The 22,154-nt window shown below is 41.1% G+C and overlaps 1 protein-coding gene across 7 annotated transcripts in view; it reads right to left on the bottom strand.

The window, feature by feature from the left end:
* Positions 1 to 22,154, bottom strand: part of LOC108423793 (BBX high mobility group box domain containing) — a 51,566-nt gene that overhangs the window by 5,984 nt on the left and 23,428 nt on the right. For 5 of the 7 annotated variants that reach the window (XM_017691364.2, XM_017691367.2, XM_017691366.2 and 2 more), the window contains 11 exons: positions 19,305 to 19,372; positions 12,700 to 12,780; positions 12,504 to 12,581; positions 10,830 to 10,907; positions 8,746 to 8,823; positions 6,763 to 7,690; positions 4,786 to 4,924; positions 3,400 to 3,551; positions 3,147 to 3,236; positions 2,581 to 2,772; positions 256 to 448 (listed from right to left, as the gene is read on the bottom strand). In XM_017691364.2, coding sequence (XP_017546853.2) covers positions 256 to 448; positions 2,581 to 2,772; positions 3,147 to 3,236; positions 3,400 to 3,551; positions 4,786 to 4,924; positions 6,763 to 7,690; positions 8,746 to 8,823; positions 10,830 to 10,907; positions 12,504 to 12,581; positions 12,700 to 12,780; positions 19,305 to 19,372 — 2,077 coding nt within the window. The remainder of the gene's footprint in view (positions 1 to 255; positions 449 to 2,580; positions 2,773 to 3,146; positions 3,237 to 3,399; positions 3,552 to 4,785; positions 4,925 to 6,762; positions 7,691 to 8,745; positions 8,824 to 10,829; positions 10,908 to 12,503; positions 12,582 to 12,699; positions 12,781 to 19,304; positions 19,373 to 22,154) is intronic. The other 2 variants (XM_017691368.2, XM_017691369.2) reach the window with 2 other exon arrangements.

Here is a 22,154-nt window from a genome sequence, read left to right as displayed (position 1 = left end):
GCCTAAAACTTTCACACAGTGCTGTAAATTTAATTATTTTCTGAGATTTACTCCCCAAAAACTCTCTTTACAAAAGACTGGCAACAGTTAACTCAGTAAGAGCCACCACTGTGGCCTACTGGTATTCTAAAAACAGGCAATTAAAAGCTACTGTTCATGTCTTTCTGTTCTGTTTGTTCCATCCCAATACATAGCGATGTTATCCCTATATGGTATGTTATCCATACTGTGCAGCCCTCATCTATGTATGGATACCTATGCACGTTCTCCATGGCTGCGACCTCGGCAAGGGCGGCCAGGCTGAAGAAGGCCGGCAGGCTGCCCGACGCTTCCGCACCGTCTGCCTCTGCTGGTCTGGGGTCAGTATAGCAGCTCTCCTTGTTGCATATCGTCTCTTGAGTTAATGGCTTTTCATCCTGATCCTGGGTGAGCTCCTTGGCTTTATCCGCTGCAAGAACACAAAGCCACATTCAGCACGTAGAACATGTCTGTAGAAACGTACTAAAAAAAGGAACAAAATATTTTACAAAATACCTTTCAAATACATTATTTGACTTGGAATACATTAAGAACATCATCACGCAATGAAAAAAAAACAATGACAGGGAATTCAGTGCTGCATACCAAAGATGTCGTCAGGCCTGTTTAAAACTGTTTGCTCATTTACATCAAGAAACAAAACACTGCAATATTACTTTGCACTAATAATAATAATAATTTCAATATCACACTCCAGTCTCGGCTCTGTGGAAGCCCATTAATGCCGGTCTCTTTTCCTGACAGCAGTATGTCAAAATATTTTATAAAATATTTTATAAAATATATAAACAAAGATTTATTTTTTCAGAATATTGACTTACTATCTCAAAAGTAAGAACTTATTTACTCAAATTATTAAATTACTATGTCTGATTTCAAGAACAGGTTGCTGAGATGGGCAAAGTAGCCGCACATGAAAAATCATTTAAATGGATAAGCCATGTAGAAGTGTATTTAAGATTTATACAGAACTCTTAAAGATGATTATCGTGGTGTGACCCCCCCCCCCTCCTTTGTTGTTGTTATTATTTTTATATTTTTATTTATTTATTTAGTTTTTGTCATTTTATTTAATTTACTTACTATGGTTATCTGTGCTGAAATATTCACTGCAGTGTGTTTGCTTGGTCATTTATTAATATTTATAATTATTATTTACTCATTTATTTATTTTAAATGATACAAAGCTTTGTACTACACTGGATTAAGGCCATGTATGTAGTACCGACACAGTTGGGGTGGGAAGGGGAGGGTAAAGGGGGTAAAGGGGAGGCTTTCAAAATACAAATATGTTTAGTATTAATCTAGTATAATAAATTAATCTAGAAATCAAAAAAAAATTATTGATAATTATTAAAAAATACTATGTCTGAGTAATGACACATTTCTCTAAATACTGAATTACTACATCAGAATAATGACTTGTTTCCTTAAATTATTGACAATATTGACAAATAATGCCAAAAGGTCAAGTACTCCTCACCATCACACCTATGTGAGCTTGATTAAGATTAAGATTAAGAGACACTTATTAGTCACAACGGGGAAATTTCACCTCCACATTTAACCCATCTGTGAAGTGAAACACCACATACACACGAGTGAGCACACACACACACACACACTAGGGGGCAGTGAGCACACTTGCCCAGAGCGGTGGGCAGCCCAATCCGCAGCGCCCGGGGAGCAGTTGGGGGTTAGGTGTCTTGCTCAAGGACACCTCAGTCATGTGCTGTCGGCTCTGGGGATCGAACCGGCGACATTCCAGTCACGAGGCTGGATCCCTAACCTCCAGCCCACGACTTACACCTCCAGCCCCTTGTTGCATCTCATTTCAAAACCATAGTGTCGTGGCCATCACTGGGGCCCGGGGGACGGGCGCATGACACATAGATATTAATATGAAGCTGGCTCTCTCTTTGCGGCTAAAACAGCCTCCACTCTCCTTTTCTACATGATTTCGGAACGCGTCCATGGGAAATCGTGGCCATTCAGTGAAAAGAGCATTCTGAGGTCAGAGACTGATGTTGGTAGGAGAAGGCCTGGCTTACAATCAGCGCTCAAATTCATCCCTTAGATGTTCAGGGCTCTGTGAAGGCCACAACCCATTCTAATGTTTGTCTATGGTGATTGTGCTGCTGTTTGCTTGAGTTTATACACCTGTTAGTGACAGGTGTGGCTGAAACACCTAAACTCAATCAGGAAGGTTGTCAACATACTTTTGGCCATACAGTGGACTACATCCAAATAATTACTTATTTTCTGAAAATACTGAGTTGCTATATTAAAATAATGACTCACTATGTCAAAAAATGACCTAGAATCTCGTAATAATGACTTATAAACCTGAAAAATGTCTTGAGATTTAACAACTCATTATTTTGACCAAGTATCTCAAAGTCCTGAGAAAATAAGCCATTTCAAGAAATTCTTATTCATGTTCATAGAAATCAACTCAACCCATGCATGTCTGCACAGACACCACTGGGGTGTTTTTCCCCACACGCCTGCCACTGTCTGAAAGGGAGGATGACGACTCACCCTCTGCCGGTGACAGTCGTCCGTCAGCTGTGCGCACCAGGTGAGTGATCTTACTCTTTCTGGCTTTTCTCTTCTGGCTGCCCACAGGTACATCACCTGCCTTGCGGGCTTCAGGAGAGAGAGATGCACAAGCAGCGTCCAGCTTCACTGTGTGACCCGCCTCGACGGCCACCTGTTCAGGCTGAGCTATGGCTGCAAATGACAGAAAAAAGACAGGCAGATGTACCATTACTGGAGATGCTATCAGGGAAGGTTTAGTAATGGCCTACCAGGCTCAGTAACACTGCTACAATGCTGCGTTTCTGAAGTGTTCGTGCATCAGTGTGACACTTTTTGGGTGACCTAGATTTTCTTTGCAACACAAAGCTCTGAGACTTTTAAGTCTTAACCACTGATAAACAACACCTCATCTGTGGCCTATTTGCCTACGCCCACTTTCACACACATTCACGCACACACACACACACACACACATACACACACACACACACACACGCTCATTCACTCAGAAGACAGATCAAGTGAATTAAGCCAAAGTCACACAGCACATGCTTTCTCTGCGTCACCTTTGTCCGAGGTACCCGGCTTGTCCTTTTTGTGCTTGTACTTGCTAACAATCTTGTGGAATAAAGTCTTTTTCTGAGATGGGGATGGACCTGATGGTAAATAAAACAGAAAAGAGGAAGACAGCATGCTATGTTAGATGATTGCCATGACGTGCTCTACTATGGAGGTGAGCATTTCCTGTCGCCATGAACAAAACAGGCAATGAGTGGATGCTCCAGGAGGAAGTGATCTAAAGCGGTCCAAAGTGCTCACCCTTGCTCGGCGTAGGAGTTTCAGGAAGGCTGGCTGAGTTGGCTTTCTTCCTTTTTGTGACCGCAGTGCTTTTTTTGTCAAACGTTAGGGGACTGTACTGAGGCAGGCTGTTAAACTTCTTCTCAAACTCCTCCTCCAGCTTTCCTAGACTGCTGCAGACAAAAAACAAAGCTGATCTCAAAACCTGTTGATAAACTTTAAAGGGATATACAGTACAGCCTCGAGTACGGGTACTAGACTGGCCTGCCTGCAGTCCAGACCTGTCTCCCATTGAAAATACGACAACGGAGACCCCGGACTGTTGAGCAACTGAAGTTTGTACATCAAGCAAGAATGGGAAAGAATTCCACCTACAAAGCTTCAACAATTAGCGTCCTCAGTTCCCAAACGCTGATTGAGTGTTGTTAAAAGGAAAGGTGATGTAACACGGTGGTAAACACGCCCCTGTCCCAACTTCTCACCTGTGGAATGTTCCAAACAGGTGTTTTTTGAGCATTCCTCAACTTTCCCAGTCTTTTGTTGCCCCTGTCCCAACTTCTTTGGAACGTGTTGCAGGCATCAAATTCAAAATGAGTAAATATTTGCAAAAAACAATAAAGTTTATCTGTTTGAACATTAAATATCTTGTCCTTCTAGTGTGTTCAATTGAATATAGGTTGAAAAGGATTTGCATCGTATTCTGTTTTTATTTATGTTTTACACAACGTCCCAACTTCACTGGAATTGGGGTTGTACTATTTCAAAATAATGATTCCTATTCCCAAAATACTGACTTACTATGTCAAAAGAACGACTTATTTTCTCAAAATATTGAATTACTTTATCGGAATAATGACCTATTCTCTAAAATACAGACTTGCTATGTCAATATAATGACTTATTTTTTCAAAATGCTGCACTACTGTGTCAGAATAACGACTCATAATAACATGATCGTGCTACGTCAAAATAATTTTCCTGAAATAATGACATAATATCTGGGAATATTGTCAAATTTTTTCAAAATACTGATGTGTTATTTTATAACAATGACTTACTACGTGACAATAACGATGACTCTCTCATGATACAGATTCCAAAATGTTAATAATCAATTCATCGCTTGAACACAGTATCTCAAAATCCCAAGAAAACAAGCCATTATTTTGAAAAGTCATTACTATGAAATATATAGAGTAAATATTCTGAGTCGTTATTAGAGACACTAAGACGATATTTTGACATTCTGCAGCCACAAACAAAAGGAGTAAAAAAAGAAGACATTTTTGTCTCCTCTGCCTTGTAGGGATGGATTTCTATACTGTTTAGCTTTGGTGTTGCAAGAGGGGACAAAGCATTCACTGAAACCAATAAAGAAAACAGCCACGGGAGCGAATGAGAGCTCACCCTGCCACTGTTTCATCTTTAGATTTGGACTTCTTCAGCTTTTTGGGGTTGCTGGCGGCTGGCTGAGTAAAACTACAGCTTTCGTCGGTCCATCCTGTTTCATGTTCTGACGCAGCACCCCGCATCGAACCTCTCTTTCCTGAAGGACACAGAAAAGAGTAGATATTCATACAAACTCTCAGGGAAATGTGCTTTAACTGGACTATATAGGTCAAATTCAGCACTCAATTCAATCTGATTCATTATTCAATAATTGAAGTTAATATAAAAAATAAATAAAATAACTTTTATATTTTTAATTTTATTTATTATTTATAATAAATAATTGTTATTTTTTATGAAGGATAGTTTTTTTTTATCTTATTTTTGGTTTTACACACACACATACATATATATATATATATATATATATATATATATATATATATATATATATATATATATATATATATATATATATATAGTAACACGTAACAAACTGTAAAAAACTTTAGTACTTAAAGTTAATTTTGCTTGTTAATCTCTTCTTGTTCCTTCTCTTTTTTCGTTGCTGTCCCTTTGCTGCTGAAACACTGAGAATTTCCCCATCGTGGGACTAATAAAGGATTATCTTAATCACTATATTTTACAAAATACATCACAGTACAAGAGACACTTGCATGTGTAAAGTTAATAAAGTAAATGACCAATTTAATCAAGTTGAAGGACCCCCGCTGAGTACAGCTATTAAATGTCTAACAAAAGCTTGTTTTACACAGTATGAGCACCACACTAACCAGACCAAAACTAAATCTCAGAAAAAGAAACTTGCTCTTTATTTAAGTTTTATGTTTTATCTATCACTTTACCAATGCAAAAAACATTGCTGTCACATACCAACACCGATATACCGGTACAGGTGATATCTATTACCCAGGACTTTCTCCAAAGATACACTGGTCCTACTTACTACTTTATAAGTGTCTAATAATTGTGTACACAAGAATATGTATAACTACACAGCTATTACTATATTATTACATATGAAACAATGTAATTACTGATGATTTAGACAATATTACAGCAGGATTACACAACTGCAACCTGCGTAATTATACATGACACTTCAGTGTTGCCTCATGTAATTACACAAGCGTATCTTTTGATACACTACAGATCAGAAGTCTTTTCCAGCAGTTAAAAGAAATATGGTTTACATAACATTAGATTCATGTTTTACATAACTACTGTGTAGTAACTGCGTTGTAACAAGTAACCTAACCATATCATTGCGTTATTCCATTCTGTAATTACACTGTACATTCATAACAACGACACAGGAACTTTCCTGTAGTGTAGCGTGAAGTTACACGTTAAAATAAGTGGGCAGTTCCTGTTTAGTTGCTATGTAGGCGTTGTGTTAAAATGGACTGGTAATATAGACATGTGCTGCTAGTGTTGTGACAATGTAACCACTTCCATGTTTGAACCATTCTGTAATGTGATGGTGTGTCACATTCACCCTAAAGCAATGTCTATACTACCACTTCATTATTACACAGTACCGACAGAACTACACAGGAACTGCCCACTTATTTTAAAGTGTACATTTAACACCACAGGAAAGTTCTTGTGTAGCTGTTGTAACTGTACAGTGTCATTACAGAATGGTACTGATCAATGTGATGTGATTAGGTCACCTTGTTACGGCACAGTTATGTAAAACATACTTCATTTAATTGCTGGAAAATACTTCTGATCTGTAGCGCATCAAAAATATACACTTGTGTATTTTACATGAGACAAAACTCAAATGAATACACGCGTAATTACAGGCTGTAGTTCACTAATCCATCTGTAACACTGACTAAACCAAATAGTTACACTGTTCTTGCATGTTATTCATGCGCAACTACAGTTATTAGGGGCACTTTAATGTAAAGTGGGATCCATATATTTTCAAAGCTGTTCACACTGAGTCATGAGATACTCCAGTACCTCTGTCCACATTGGCCCGCAGTGATGTCAGCATCCCCTCAGAGACCAGCGTCTTATACAGCGCTCCCTTACAGCTGCGTTCCGACTTCCTGGATCCGCACACTTCAGGTTTGGGGTCACTGTCCCTCTCTTCTAGCTTTGCTTGCTTGGATTCTGGTTCTTTGTCCTCTTCTCTGGATGGCTGTGGGGCATCCTCCTCGCCTGCCGTCACTTGCTTCAAGGGACTTGTCTCTTCAGAACTGACTGGCTGTGGTGTGGTGCTGTGCTCAGCCGAGACCTCCAGGCAGTTCGGGAGTTCCATCTTCACCTCCATCTCCGTCTTGCACTCGGTTTTCACCTCCGTCTCATGAAGTGGAACAGCTTCTATTTCCGTCTGTGGCGGCTTGCAGTCCTCTCCGCTGCCCTGCTCCTCCTGCTCGATCGCCTCCTCCTTGGCCCTGAGCTGTTTCTTTACTTTGGGTTTGGTCTTCTTCTTGGTTGCTGGAGGCTGGTCTGCGGGGCTGGTGCCATCCTCGCTGTCTGAGGGTCGAGGTCGTTTCTTGGCCGCCTCCTCCGAGCCAAAGGCCCCTTTAGCCACCGCCTCGATAGTGTACATCAAGCTCTCTAGGTCTGAGCTGGACGATGGGCGTTTCTTGCAGGTCTTTTTGGGTGAGCCGGGGCTCTTCTCGGGCTTTTCCGTGTCCTTGCCTTCCTTCGGCTTCTTCTTTTTTTTCTTCTTTGCCAGCTGGCTGAGCGTGGGGGCAGTGCTGTCAGTAGGGGTGGAAGAGGAGGAGGAGGAGGAGGAGGATGATGCCGGGGTAGGAAGAGGCAGGTCAGGGTTGTTGGGGGCTGCATCAGCAGTGCTGTGTTGAGCACAGAGGGAGGACGAGTCCACAGCAGGCTGTGAAGAGAGAGCCTCCAGTTTCTCTGCCTCAGAGGCCAAACACATCTAACACACACACACACACACACACACACACACACACACACACACACACACACACACACACACACACACACACACATACACACACACACACGCGAGTTAGGGTACATAGATATAGCTTCAATTATGCAATACTAAACAGTGGTAGTGCACCGAAACTAAAATCTTTGGCTGAAACAAATTCATGACAAACTGGACCTAAAACTGAAACCAAAAAAATTTGTATTTAATAAATAAACAAACAAACAAACAAAAAAACAATCAATAAAACTGGGAAGTAGTACCACGTGGCCAACGTGTTTATTTTTTTATCTGATGCTGCTCCTCAAACTTTTTGAACATGTTCACACTGACCAGCAGGTGAAGAACAAACAGTGATTTAAATAACTATTTCTCATTTTCATTACCACTGAAATGACTTGAGATCTTTGAGGTCTTTGAATTTATGGCTCTTAGTTCTTGGCCTATTTAATCTTTCTTTGTCAGCGCTTTCTTCTCACAGCCAAAAAACGCAAGTACCATGTTGAAATTCCAGTGCATCCCTATTAAACAGACCACAGGTTCTGAACCATGGTCCTGGAGTAACCCCAACCCTGCACATTTCAGTGTTTTCCAAACTCCCATCACACCCACTTCAAGCCATGAAAGGCTTGTAAATGAGCTAATTAATTGGATCAGGTGTGTTGGGTGGAGATGAACACTAACATGTGCAGAGGATCCTCCAGGAACAGGACTGGGAACCACTTAAACAGACCATCTCCAAAGCAGAACATCTGCTGCAGTTGTGATGAGCAACGGCCACCAGGTGGCAGCACTTCCATCAAAACAGTGTATAGACAGATTACGTAACATTTCCACAATTCAGTCTGAAATAAATGCACCAACATATCCGCCGCTGTGAACCTCGACCAGTCAATGTGTGACTGCTTTGCTAATGTGCTTAAGTAGTAATCACATGAAAATACAGCTGCATGTCTAGCACGTGTTCATTACTGGACACTGTCAGCGGTGAGTGTACAGGCAATGTGACGGTGAGTGTCTGTCCATCTGTTCTGTACCTCAGCGAGCTGGAAAAGAGCAGACTGGCCACACTGCTTCCCCTCAGAAACCGAGGACTGAGAACCACTAGAGGAGATCTGCAACAGTGAAAGTGAAAGGGTTTGTGTCAATGCACTGGAAAAGAAAGTACAAACATCCAGACACACTAAATACTGCTGAACAGTTCCCGAGTTGCTCTGATGTAATATCAAGCATTGGCTGTTAAAAGTTGAAATAATCTCCCACCAGAATATTCCAGAACAGTATAAGAGAAGATGAGACAAAGTCAGCATAACATTACTGGAGCTCCAGCTTTCAGCTGACGTACTGCCATGTGAATTTCACCACACCACTAAATTCCCATTTTGAGGGACACTGACAAATATTACTATGAGACTGTTCAAACCATAGACTCCCTCTGGATCTACAGACACCCAGTAAACCTGTACCTGGTGGAAGGTCTCACAATATAACACCATATCCGCTGCTATTTATCTATGTTTTTTCTTGCTCTTTTAAAATCCCTATAGCTACCATTTGGGAGGATTCTGGCAGTCAGGCATAACTGCTTTTGAGTTAGGAACAGCATCAACATGGCTTTACTAGTAGGACTAACAGAAGTGAATAAGATACCAATTATATCAAGTACAAGTCACAAGACAACATTTTTCAACCTAATCTGGTCGACTAAAATGGATACAACGGTTTACGAAAACCTTGCATCTCCAAAATGATAACTTTACAGGAGAAGGAAAAAACCTACTTTACTTTGAATGCAAGTCAATGGAACCAGACATTTTTCTGAGTCATTTTCATTCATTTCTCTTAGTCTATTCAGCATAAAATTTACATACAATGTAAAGGGCAACAGGTATTTTCAAACCATGTCAAAAGCTGGAAAACATAAAAAATGGACATACAAGGTTTTCTTCCAACAACAGTGATGTGTTTTTCCCAGTACTTACTTTAAAAAATCCTGAAAACACACCTACAACTAGGGTTACACTGATACCGTATTGGCATCTCCCCGGATACGGCCACTTAAACGTCATTATGGTCAGAAATAGATATATGTATATTAATACTTGGTGTATAAACTACAGGGAGATTCACTTGAAAGAGGCCCCTAATATTCTGTATCTCTCTCTCGCAATCCAGGATATCGTCGCGTTGGAGTGGTGAGGTAGGTGCCGGACAGCCGTCGCAAAGTTTAACCTCCATTTGCATCTTCCAGGTGCCAGGTGTACCCCTTCATGTGTCCATCAGAGAACTGAGATCACTTCCAGCATCACATGTAATGCATTCAATTACCTTACATCACGGTATGTGGTGTAATTTTTGTGGTTCAGATTGCTTCATCATAAAAGAGTTACAACAGAATATTCGGGGCCTCTTTTGAGTGAATTAACTCAGTCAAACAGAGCAAAGACGTCATATGTGGACGCTGGTGCCGCAAATGTGGACTCTTCTGCCTCTGTGCAGGAGCGGCGGTTGTGACTGCGTGTGGTTTGTGAAATTGGTTCATGAGGCTGCTCATACTGTCAGACAAGCACCCAAAATTTCTGACGTCAGAAAACCATCAGAATGTCTGACTGCTCAATCGGGGCTCGTTTGGGCAGCTAATCTAGCATCATTTCCCCTCTCACACGGCACGGCAAACGATAGCCAATCAGGCTGAAATCTGGCCTGGTCATAAAATTCAGACGGCTCCAACCAAATCACGCTTAAAACGGGCTAAAATCGCACAGTGTAGGCCTGCCTTAACTGAAGCAAGCAACATGTTGGTGGTGTAGGATTATATCATGAAGAACGTTCACTGAAAAACCTGAAAGCCAGTATTTCACCTGGAGCAGGACCAAAAAATATTTTGCAGCATAAAAAAGAATTTAATGACACCTATTCCTTAGATAGCAGTAGGATTGATGTTGGTACTTGATACTTAAAGATCATTTATCGGTATTCGGTACTCAGGGAAGAAGTGGTATCGATGCTTCCCGGCTTAGAAGCCAGATTTTTTGTAATTTTCACACTTCATGACAAACCAACCAGATTCCCCCTTTCTTTCCTGGTGTAATTCACAAATCGGCTGAAGCTGAGACCATACCTCGGCCAGCTGGAAGAGGGGAGACCGCACACAGCTGCTAGGAAGATCGGGCGAGTTGGGCTGAGATGGGCCACATGCCTGAGGAAGAGGGAAAACGGAGAGCAGTGAGCAACGGCGCTTCAGTAAGGCAGCATGCAAAAGCACTGCAACAGATGCTGCTCTTCTCACATGTGTAAGAGTGCAGTGATGCCCACATGAGGCACTGGCTCACAAAGCAGTGAAGTCAGCAACTGGACATGAAAATATAAACTACGCTTATTGGAACTGGGGCCGTTTCAGTTCAAGCGAGCTGATTCAATTAAAAGTGGAGTTGAGAGAACCTTCCCCAGATGGCACAAAGCTGTTACAACAATAGCCATTCCACAGTTTGTGCTCTACATTTGCAGCACATTCATATGAACACAGAGGAAAATCAGCTTTGCACAACGTAAGTGGTTCTCAATTAATATTACTCAATGACCTCTTGAACATGGGATTGTCCAATTTTCCACTTTTTAATTAGCTGGAGATGGACAGACCCAAAATCTCCTTGTCGCAGCGGTGTCTGAAACACTACGAGTTTAATGCAACATGTTTAAAACTGTAATATTGTACTGTCACATCATCAGTAGACAGGATATCATCAGTCACTTAAAACATATACACTCATGGTCACTTTATTAGGAACACCTGTGCACTTTCTGTGTCCTGCAATTATGTAAACATCATGTGGCCACAGTCCAATACAATTTCGCAGACATAGCACCACAGCTTTAGAAATTGGGGGTGGTATTTTGGTCTAAGTGACTTTAAATGGGGCAGAATGGTGAGAGAGGCAGTTCTGTGGCCAAAAACCAGGACAACGGCCAGACATTCAAATAATCACTCTACGTCAAAGGTGGTCAGAAAAGCATCTTTCAATGCACGTGTCGAACACTGAGGTGGATGAGCTACAAAAGCAGAAGACCACATTAGGTTCTAGTCCCATGAGCCATGAACAGGAATCTGAGGCTACAGTGGGCACAGGCTCACCACAATGGACAACACGTAATTTGGTCTGATTAGTCTGAATTTCTACTGAGACATGCAGACAGCAGATTCACAAGTTTAACATACACGAATGAATCCATGCACCCAACCTGCCTTGGGTCAACAAGCCAAGCTGTTGCTGACGGTGTAACGACGTGGGAAATGTTTTCTTGCAACAAGTTGGACACCCTAATACGAATCACCCATCATTTTAATGTCACAACTTATCTAAGTATTGTTTTTGACCATGTACACCCCATTATGGCCAGTTTGGCCATCTCCGCATAGCTACTTCCAGTACGATTATGCACCTCGTCACAAAGCATAGGTCAGTACTTCAACTGCCTCCTCAGTCACCAGATCTGAATCCAACCGAGCACCTTTGGAATGTGGTCGATTTCTGTGCACCTGACAAATCGGTGGTGATGAAGTGACAAGATCATGTCAAAATGGACCTGGATCTCTCAGGAACGTTTCCAGTTTCCTTGTTGTGTCCTTGCTACAAGGAATTCTGGATGTTTTGAGAGCAAAAGTAGGTTCTTTGCAGTTTTAGAATGGCAATTCTGATAAAGTGACCAATGCGTCTTCATTTCTTTATGGCCATTTAAATGTGAGAATTTACTGTCACTGCCTTTTACAACAGACCATGGAGTTTAGACCTCTCACCTCCGTCTGGGGGGCTGCTGGGCTCTTACTTTCTGAGCTTTTAAGTCCCTCGGCAGGCTGGTGTGGACAGGAGGAAATCTGGGGGCATAAAACCACACAGCATTAAATAAGTTTATTACATTAAGTGTGCATGTTATTGCATGACTGAGAATGATTTTGTATGCAAATGTGCAATATGTGTTTTTGGGCTTCTCACCTCAGCCAACTGGTAAAGGGCAGATGTTCCAGAATGCTTAGCGACATCTGCGACCCCAGTCTGTGAAGTGCTAGAGGAAATCTAAAAACCAAAACGACAAATCATGCAGCTTAAAATAACAAAAAACCCAACTGAAATGTTCGTCTGATGTTTAAAGGCAATACTGTATGTACTGAGTTGATAAGTCAGGGTTGAGCCATGGTTCATTAATGATGCTACATAATAACCCTGGTCCTAAAACTAATGACTTGCATAAGCACTTCTCCTCCTGAGGGTGCAGTCAGACAAAGTACTGCTCAGCACTGTAGAAGCAGAGCCTAGAACTGAAATTAGCTTCTTTCAATGAACAAAGATGGGGCTGCTCTAAGGCCCAATCCCATTTCACCCCACGCCCTACCACTCAGCCCTTAGCCCTCTGTTTTGTGGGCTAAGCCCCCCAGGTCTAGGGATAGGGTGTCCCAATTTGTGTTGAGTACGAGGGGCAGGGCGAAGTGTTAGGGCTACATGGCCCTCCAAACGGAGGTTTTTCAGAGGCACTCCAAACAGACTGTTATGAGAAAAAAAAGAAAAAACAGCAAGTTGGCTGCGCAAGAGACCAAAGAAACCAACAATTTTCTCAGTTAAAAAAATAAAATAAAATAAATAAATAAATAAATCACAATAACCACTGTATTATCTTCAAGTTGTTCAGTGTATTACGCTTGTTTTCTTTATAAAAAGCACAAAAAAACGCTAATAGCATTCTAATGTCTCGGTAGTTAGCTATCTAACTTCCCCATTCCACCTTAAATAGTCCAGCAGTTCTGATGCCTGAAGCGCCAGAATGTAACTGCTGCACTATTTAAGGTGGAACAGGAAAATGCGAACAAGAAGCTGGCGACCAGCTGACTTCAGCTTCACATCACCAAAGAATTAGAGGCGATAATAAATAATTGTCTTACACTCCCTCTTTTTGAAATTACAGGATGCCCTAACTGTAACTAAACCAGTGAGGCTGCTTAACTTTTCCTTTCTCTGCTGTCAATGAAGACGGTAGAGTCGCCTACAGAGCAGCACTAGTAGCTGTTAACGAAGTAATGTGTGTTTTTTTTATTATTATTATTTATTATGATTATTTAATGTGAGGGTTGTCCCATTTCGTGGGGCAACATTTCAACCACTACCCCCTGTAACTCAGTTCCAAGGGGTTAGGGTGACATTTGAAAACAAGGGGTTGGGGCAAAAAGAAGAAATGGGACTAGGCCCAAGTTGCTCACTAGGTGGGAAGAAGCCTTTTTGCTAAGGCTTTTGACAAAGTTATAAGACCACCAGATCCAAAAGATTCAGTGGCAGGTTTCTTGCACAACTGCAAGTAGGTGCAAACCGCAACATGATACACACTTCTATTTCTGTTCAAGTTCAAGGTGGAATACTGTGTTATGACAAGTCAGACTCCCCTGCCTTTTAAAGACTCTAAAACTACAGTGATGGGGATACAGTGACGGTCTGTCCAAGCTACAGACATTTTGGCAGATGATGTAATACAGTTTATCCATAAAACTCAGAGACGCTGCTTATTGTTTTTCAATAGACCCCCCTTTGGCACTCTTTAGTGACATAAACACAGCGCTGGGGGCAATTAGGATCACTTAGCAGCAGCAAAATGGAATTCACTGCAGATTAACGGGACTGAGAGGAGTCCACAGAGACACGGGGCAAAGCTCTACATCTGCAGAGTGAAGAAACAGACATGGACATATGCCCACACAGAAGCCCACCCAAATACACAACGATAATACCCACTCAAAAATTTATGAACCTTCAAAGGTAATATGAAGAGCAAAGTATAAGTAACTGAATAGTCATAGTACTGTTGTTTTGGTCCTGTATTCCAGCATGCTGGACTTCAAATGAAGAAGCTATGAAGTTTCCAGCCACAAGTTATTAATTATTAAGTGGCTAAAAAAAACAGAAACACATTAAAAAAAAAAATAATAATAATAAAAAAAAAAAAAACTCACAAGACAACCTTGTATCTCCAGAATTATAACTTTACAGGAGAAGGAAAAAACCTGGTTTACGTTTAATGCAAGTCAATGGAACCAGACGTTTTTCCGAGTCATTTTGGGCCGTTTCTTTTGGTCCATTCATCATGAAATTTACACACAATGTAAAGGCAAACATGTATTTTCAAACTAGGTCAAAAACTGAAAAACGACAAAAATGGAGATACAAGGTTTTTTCCAACACGCAGCGATATATAATATAAAATATAATATAATTTTCGGTATTTAATGCGTCTTCAGGGGAACCCTTCAAACTTCAGCCTACATTCAGCGCCGTTGAGGTCTGGGCAAAACCTCTGTTTCTTCACTTATTTTTCTTTGGGCTTTCCCTTCCTTATACAAGTGGATTATCTCAAATCTAATCTCAGAAATATCTCCTGAAAAATGAACCAAGTGTACTTAACGTCCAGTTTGACTGGGAATTAAATGAAGGGAGCTCTCCGACTTTTGCACCATACTATATAGGCATAATCTTAAATTCTCATGATTTATATTCTGTTGATGTTTTGCAGTCATTCACTGCCTGAAGTCTACCAAGCACTAACACGGTTTCTCTTTTGAGGTGTTTGGTTGGATCTGAGCAGCTCATATACTTCTACTCACTTCAGAATTCATCCAGTTAAAGGCTTTAGCAATCACATCATAAAGTGAATATTAACCTCACACTCTTGACTTTAAACCCACTGTTCTATAGTACACGAACAAAACAATAAAAATGTGTTGCTGTCCAGTTTAAAAACTGTTATAGATCTACAAATACAGCACCTGATCTACAGTATATAGATGTTTCTCAAGCTCTTGCTTCTTCCTATTAAATCTAACTCAACTGAGAGGACAGACCTGATCCCAGATCAGTACCTTCTCGATGGGGTGCTTAATGAATGGGCCAGAAAAGCTCATATCCTCATAAAGCACAGGGACACAATTAGGATTATGGCATATTCGGCTCCATATTGCTTCTCATGGCACAGAGACCCATGGCCTGGTTTGTAAAGCCAAGGCTCAGAGTAGCTGCTGCAGTGGCAGATACAGGCCTGTCATAACGAATTTGACTAAGCAGAGATCATGTGTTCGTTATATCAGGGAACAAGGAGAACTTATTTAAAGTAGATAGCAGAATGAGGACCCCCCCCCCACCCAAATACCTAGAGTACTTGTTCCTCATCTGTGATTATAATAGCTCATTGTCCATTTTATCAGTTCCACTTACTATACAGGTGCACATTGTAGTGGTCAGCGGTTACACCAAAATTCTACACAATTCTAGACAGTTCCACACCAGTCATATCACTAAATGCATTTCAGCTGCAGTTCAACCTTTAACATCAGCTCAGCAGCACAGAAACTGGCCAGGAATGAACGAACCTGCAGTCAAGATAGGATGTCAGATGTCTAGTTTAAGCAGATAGGCAGGTTTAAAAGACTGAGCTTCTGGCGACATTTAAATTTTGAATGATTCAAGTGTCCTTGTAATATTTCAAGGTTTACAAATGTCTATTTTTGCATATTTTGAGTAAACATCGGCCAGTTTGGGGCTCCTGAGTGGCGCAACCGTCTAAGCGTTTGACCCCATCATCAGGAGATGGCGAGTTCGATCCCTGGTGATGCTACAGCCGTCCGTAGTCGAAGGTCCAAGAGAGCGTAACTGGCCTTGCTCACTCTGGGCGGGTAGGATGGCGCCCCCTTTTACCCCATCACTCAATGCAATGCTAGTAGCTGACGTAACAGATCTGGCAGCTGGCGCTTTGCTCTGAACGCGTTCGGCTGTCCTGTGATGTTGCGTGAGCGGCAGTTCGTAAAGAAGCGGTGGCTGGTTTCACAGGTCTCGGAGGAAGCCTGTGCTGCCTTCACCCTCCTAACATTGATAGCATAGTGTGATTGGGGGAATCCTAACTAGCAGGTGGAACTGGAAATGACCAAATTGGGAAGAAAACTGGGTTTAAATAAATAAATAAATAAATAAATAAATAAAAAAAAAAAAGGCCAGTTCGGGTTACAGCGCAACGTTAATAAAAATCTAATATGACTGTGTGTGTGTGTGTGTGTATTAGTGAATGTTGTATTTTATTTCATTTCATGTTATTTTACTTAATTTACTAATGTAAATGTTTATCTGATATTGTGAAACCAAATTCCTTGTATGCGTAAGCACACCTGGCCAATAAAGCTTGATTCTGAAATAAAAACTTTTTTTTCTCTGGCCCACGGAGGTCTTGATATTTCTTAATATGACCCTTTTACTGGTTGAGTTTGACACTCCTGCTTAAAACTGCTAACTAAACAATAAACCCAGAGGTTAAACGGTTCATCAGAATGCATGGCCCACTTTCTGAACATGTTTATCACTTAGTTTCACCATACAGTGGTCACCAATCCTGCTCCTGAAGATCTTCCTACCTACAAACCTCAGCTCCAACCCTAATCCATCCCACCTGATCCATCTAATTATTGCTTGAAGTGGGTTGAAGGTAAAACCTGCAGGAAAGCAGATCTCCAGGAGGAGGGTTTGTGACTCATGGTTTAATAGTATGCAAATAATATTATGGTCAGCAGTTTTCATGCAGCTTAATCCCACAAATTAATAAGATATTCCATCATTTATTCCAAGTTATTCCAATAAGTAATTCCATCAGCTTGTTTTGTGTTGACTGACATGTGCAGTGCACCTCATAAACAGCCCGTCTATCCTTGCTAACAGGCAGTGCTTTGCTCAAACTAACTGCAATACCATCTGGGTCTCACTAGAGGGCAGGAGAACCTGCTGAGCTACTGATGCCAGCTCTGCCTTTGCTTCAGTTAGACTGGTTAAGGTCAGGGTAAATATCAACTCAGCTCCTCAGAGCAGTCACAGCGGCTAGTTTTACAGCACACGGCAACGTCCCTGTCCGAACCTAAGCACCAAAACTCTATCAGGCAAAAAAATCCCTGGTATCTTTAGCTCATCGATGCTGCTCTACGCAGTAAAACAGCTGCTTTTCTCTTATAAAGATGAACTGGACTAACTAGCAAGCCTCATTTTGTCAATGTGGACCATTTCCTTACATCATCTAGCAACAATTCTGTAGAAAAAATTACTGTCCTGCTGCCTGGTCACTGCCTGCCCTAGCACTTTGAATATACATCAGCTTTTATCTGCTGTACTTGTTGATGACATTTAGAGGGATGACTACGAGTCACATATAAAGACTTTTTAACCCTTGTGTGGTGTTGATGTGTTTGTTACTCAGTGGTCTGGTGGACCCACCGCATTATTGGCATTTTAAATCAGTACAGCTGTTACAATTTATGTAAAAGTACCAGATGTTTAAAATATCACAAGTGGCCAGTGTAGGCTTCTCCTTTAGCAGCTGTAGCCAGTCAGCAGCCTGTCCATGTTGTTCATCCTCTCAGAAACACACACACACACACACACACACACACACACACACACACACACAGGCCATGTAGGAGGAGAACAGAGTGAAGGACAGCACCTCCACTTTTATTCCCCGCAGGTTCAGCCCAACACCACATGTGTAATATAAATGTGTGGGGGGTGAACAGAGTGAAGGCACTGAAAATGTGTTATTTTATATGTCCTTCACAGAAAACAAACATAAATCACATAATTTCTAAACAAATTCTTTTGGTAAACACTGAAAATAGGTCCCACAGACCAGAACACCATTTGTTTATAGACTAGTATCTCCTATTATCACATAGGACACCACTATACGTTAAAAAGTGACATGACCACTGTAGGTAATTCAATGGCTTGATGTGAAATGCTCAATTCTAGAGAAACTTAGAGTAACACTTGCTTTACAGTGGTGGTGTTAGGAACCGGAAATCTGAAGAGTTCAATGTTTCTACAAAAAATCTATCAAAAAGGTAATTACACGAAATGGCTCTAAATGTGCCGCTTACAATAGAAGATGCTTTAAAAGGATTTGGTCCAAAACTTTTTTGAAACATATTCAGGGTGTAGAGGTACATGCAGGGTGTCGTAAGGCAAAACAGTAAAACAGTAGCCAAAGCAAATGTGTTTTATCATTATAAACCTATAAAACCTCAGAAGGTTTATTGGTCAGTCTGGATTGCACACACAATTATTATGTTTGCACTGTAGATATCGTGACCACTGGCTCCTATTAAAACCACTGTTAAGAAATTTGTCAATAAAGTTCTCAGCAAAGTTCTCCACAATGTACAATTTCACATCAAAACAGTCTGAATGTCTTTGTTTACATCTCAATGTAAAGAAATCAGAAATTTTTAAAAATTGGTGGAGGTCTAAAAGATATAAGCAGTCTTTACTGCTGAGTCAACCAAGTCCTGCAGCAATACTGCACTGTGTGCACCCATTACAGCCGTACTATAAAAACTTGCCCAGTATAATTTCACCTCTGCAAATATCGACTTATTGATGTTATAAATGCATTCCTTATAGTCTTATAGGACTGTAAAATGGATTTTATTCCATGTACCCAAGACCATCCTTGTGGCAGACAATCAGGCCCTTATGATGTTGCCAGTGCATATCAGGCTGTAGTGTAAGTGACTGTTGCAGGGTTACCATACCTCTCTGGCAGTCAGGGCGTGCTCTCCAGCTAGCAGCAGCATGCTCAGACCACCCATCTTAGTCGGATCTACACATACATGCACACAAACAGAAGTAGAACGTCAAACACCACAGGAACTGATGCAACTGAATCCTCTCCTAATGAAAATACCAGTGTGAATGGGTTGTGGTGATCCTAGACCAGCATTATTAATCTAGATTATGTTCACATTACAAACGTCACTGCTCAAATCAGATTTTTTGCTCAAATCCAATCTCTTGGACACGATGGTTCACACTCGTTTAAGTAAGTGATTCAAATCTGTCATTAATGTGAACGAACTGGAGACCTGAAATGACCCTACTCAGTGACGTCACACGAATGAATCCCATGCATCCGATCTAGGACTACACAGGAAAGTGGCTCAGGATGGATTCGAAAATATCGGATTTGCGTGTCCTCACAGCCCTGAACACGTCAGATCTGAACAACATTAGTGCAAAAAAATCAGATTCGTGCCATTTTGGCACAGATTTTTATTTATTTTTTTGATGTGACTCAGATCTGATGTTTTCAGGGCTGTGTGGACACGCAAATCTGATCTTTTCTAATCCATCCTGAGCCACTTTCCTATGTGGTCCTCGATCGGCTACTTATCCGATATGTGGCAGTGCAACATTAACGAGAATGTTCAGATCGGAATTCATGAGCTTATTTTCCACTTGGTGTGTGCCATCATTGAGCGTTACCATGGCAGCAGTGCCTTTTCCCCCGTCGTCTGGCTCTAATAACGAAGCTGAGAGCTGATCAGAGTTAATGATCTTCTCAGCGAAGCTCGTTCTGCTTGTTAGTTTGTGCTGATGATGCAGTGATTCAGTCACGTGACGTTACTGAGTAGGACGAGCTCATGAGGGTCAGTTCAGGACGCCGGTTCATTAACGACAGATTTGAATCGCTTACCTTAACGAGTTTGAACCATCGAGATCGGATTTGAGCAATGAGGCTTGTAATGTGAAAATAGCCTTTAACCTGGTAACGTGAACGTAGCCTGACAGACACTATAAGCAAAGACCAGAAAAGCACAATACACAGAACAAAGATGCTCAAAAAGTGTGAATAGCAGGAATTTCCCCACTGTAATGCTAACAGAAATACATCAGCCTTGCGAAGCGAGAGGCAGACGCAAACTGATTTTGATACACAGGCGTCTGATGCAAATCGAGAAAAAGATTACGGGGCTATTTGTAAGAAAACTGACACTGAAAACATCTGCATACTAGTGGAACCAGTATGCCAGTCACTGCCACGCTGAGGGAGTGATAAGGAACGCCAGTAACTGAGCCGTCCACCAATTGACCCCCTCATTACTGCTGTGTGCAGACATAACTAAGCTGGAGTTGCAGGTGTATTGCATCGTACTATTTCACACACTTCAGGTGAATACTGTCATATTAGGACTCACACAAGAAAGTATAAAGAAATTTGGATTTTTCAGATGACACCTTTTCAAACTCTCTCAAGTGCACTTCTTTACATTGTCATCTATGGACAAACACACACCAAGACTAAAAAACACTCCACTAGCCTTTGCAGCGCAATTCGCGGGTTTAAACTGTGTATTTAAGTCGAATAAAATGTCATCTTGTCCACTGAGCACCACAAAAAAGCACCACACGTCTACCACTGGAGGACAGTAACTAAGTAAATGTAATTCATTACTGTACTTAAGTATTTTTTCTGTATCTTTACTGAAGTATTTCCATTTTGGGCGACTTTTTACTTTTGACCTGTTGGTCATACCCACCCAGTGCAGCACGCGGTTCAACGTCAGCGCAGCAGCGTAAAACTTTGGGAGAGTCTGTTCAACATAAATGATGAACTAACCTAACTTTGTGTAAATAGAGCACAATATAGAAATATGTCCACATATGCAGTCGAGACTGACGCGGCTTTTTTCTGAATTTCTACAAACACCATTTCATTTTATAGTAAATGAGTTTGGGCTGGTTTATGTTTATGAACAGACGCCTACAGATCAACACAGTAAAGGAGCTCATCTGTGATCCTGAGTTTAAAGCCAGTTTTTATTCAACTTAAACTTGGAACTAAGTTGTAAATAAATCTGAAACTGAAACTTTGCTTGTGTGTAAAAAGTGATTTCAGAGCCACTCGGTTCTCCCTGATGGAAACTGTTTACCTTCAGTGTTTTGTGCTTCTGATCATTTTAATAGACGTCAGCGTCACTAATTAATGACGTTCTATTAAAAGACTGGTTTACCAAGAGAGACGCTGGAGGACTTTCACCTGAAATGAGTTCATGAAGCCAGTCTGGTTATAAAAATGATATCAGGACATCAGAGCCAGAATTACTCTTTTAGTACTTTTACTTTATACTTAAGTACATTTGAATGTAAATACTTTAGTACTTTTACTCAAGTGGAGGTCTAAAGGGAGGAACTTCGACTTTTACTGGAGAAATATTTTACCTTGGGGGTCTCTACTTTAACTCAAGTACATGATTCGTGTACTTCGTCCACCGCTGACGTCAACATAGCTTGACCTACCAATATAGAGGATTCCTTCTCTCTAGTCACCAAAGAGGGAAAAGCTCTTTTCCAGCACAAAGATAATAATTGAAAACTCTTTCACTTTCAGTTTAAGCCAGTTTCCTAATGTTTATTGCACATCTTGATCTTTTCATGTACTCTCAAATCGCCTTCTTGTGTTTACCAACTTGTCAATCAAATGCCCCCCAGCTTGTTTTTAGCATGAGACCCAGCCCTGCTTTCCATTTAAAGATACATTATCTGAACACCCCCTAATCCTGTATGTATTGAAACGGCTCAACAGCACCACGTGGTAAACAATA

Source organism: Pygocentrus nattereri, chromosome 18 (assembly GCF_015220715.1).
Source record: "Pygocentrus nattereri isolate fPygNat1 chromosome 18, fPygNat1.pri, whole genome shotgun sequence".
Classification (NCBI taxonomy): Eukaryota; Metazoa; Chordata; class Actinopteri; order Characiformes; family Serrasalmidae; genus Pygocentrus; species Pygocentrus nattereri.
The sequence above is the reverse complement of the archived record's forward strand: the minus strand, read 5'-3'. Positions and strand labels throughout refer to the sequence as shown.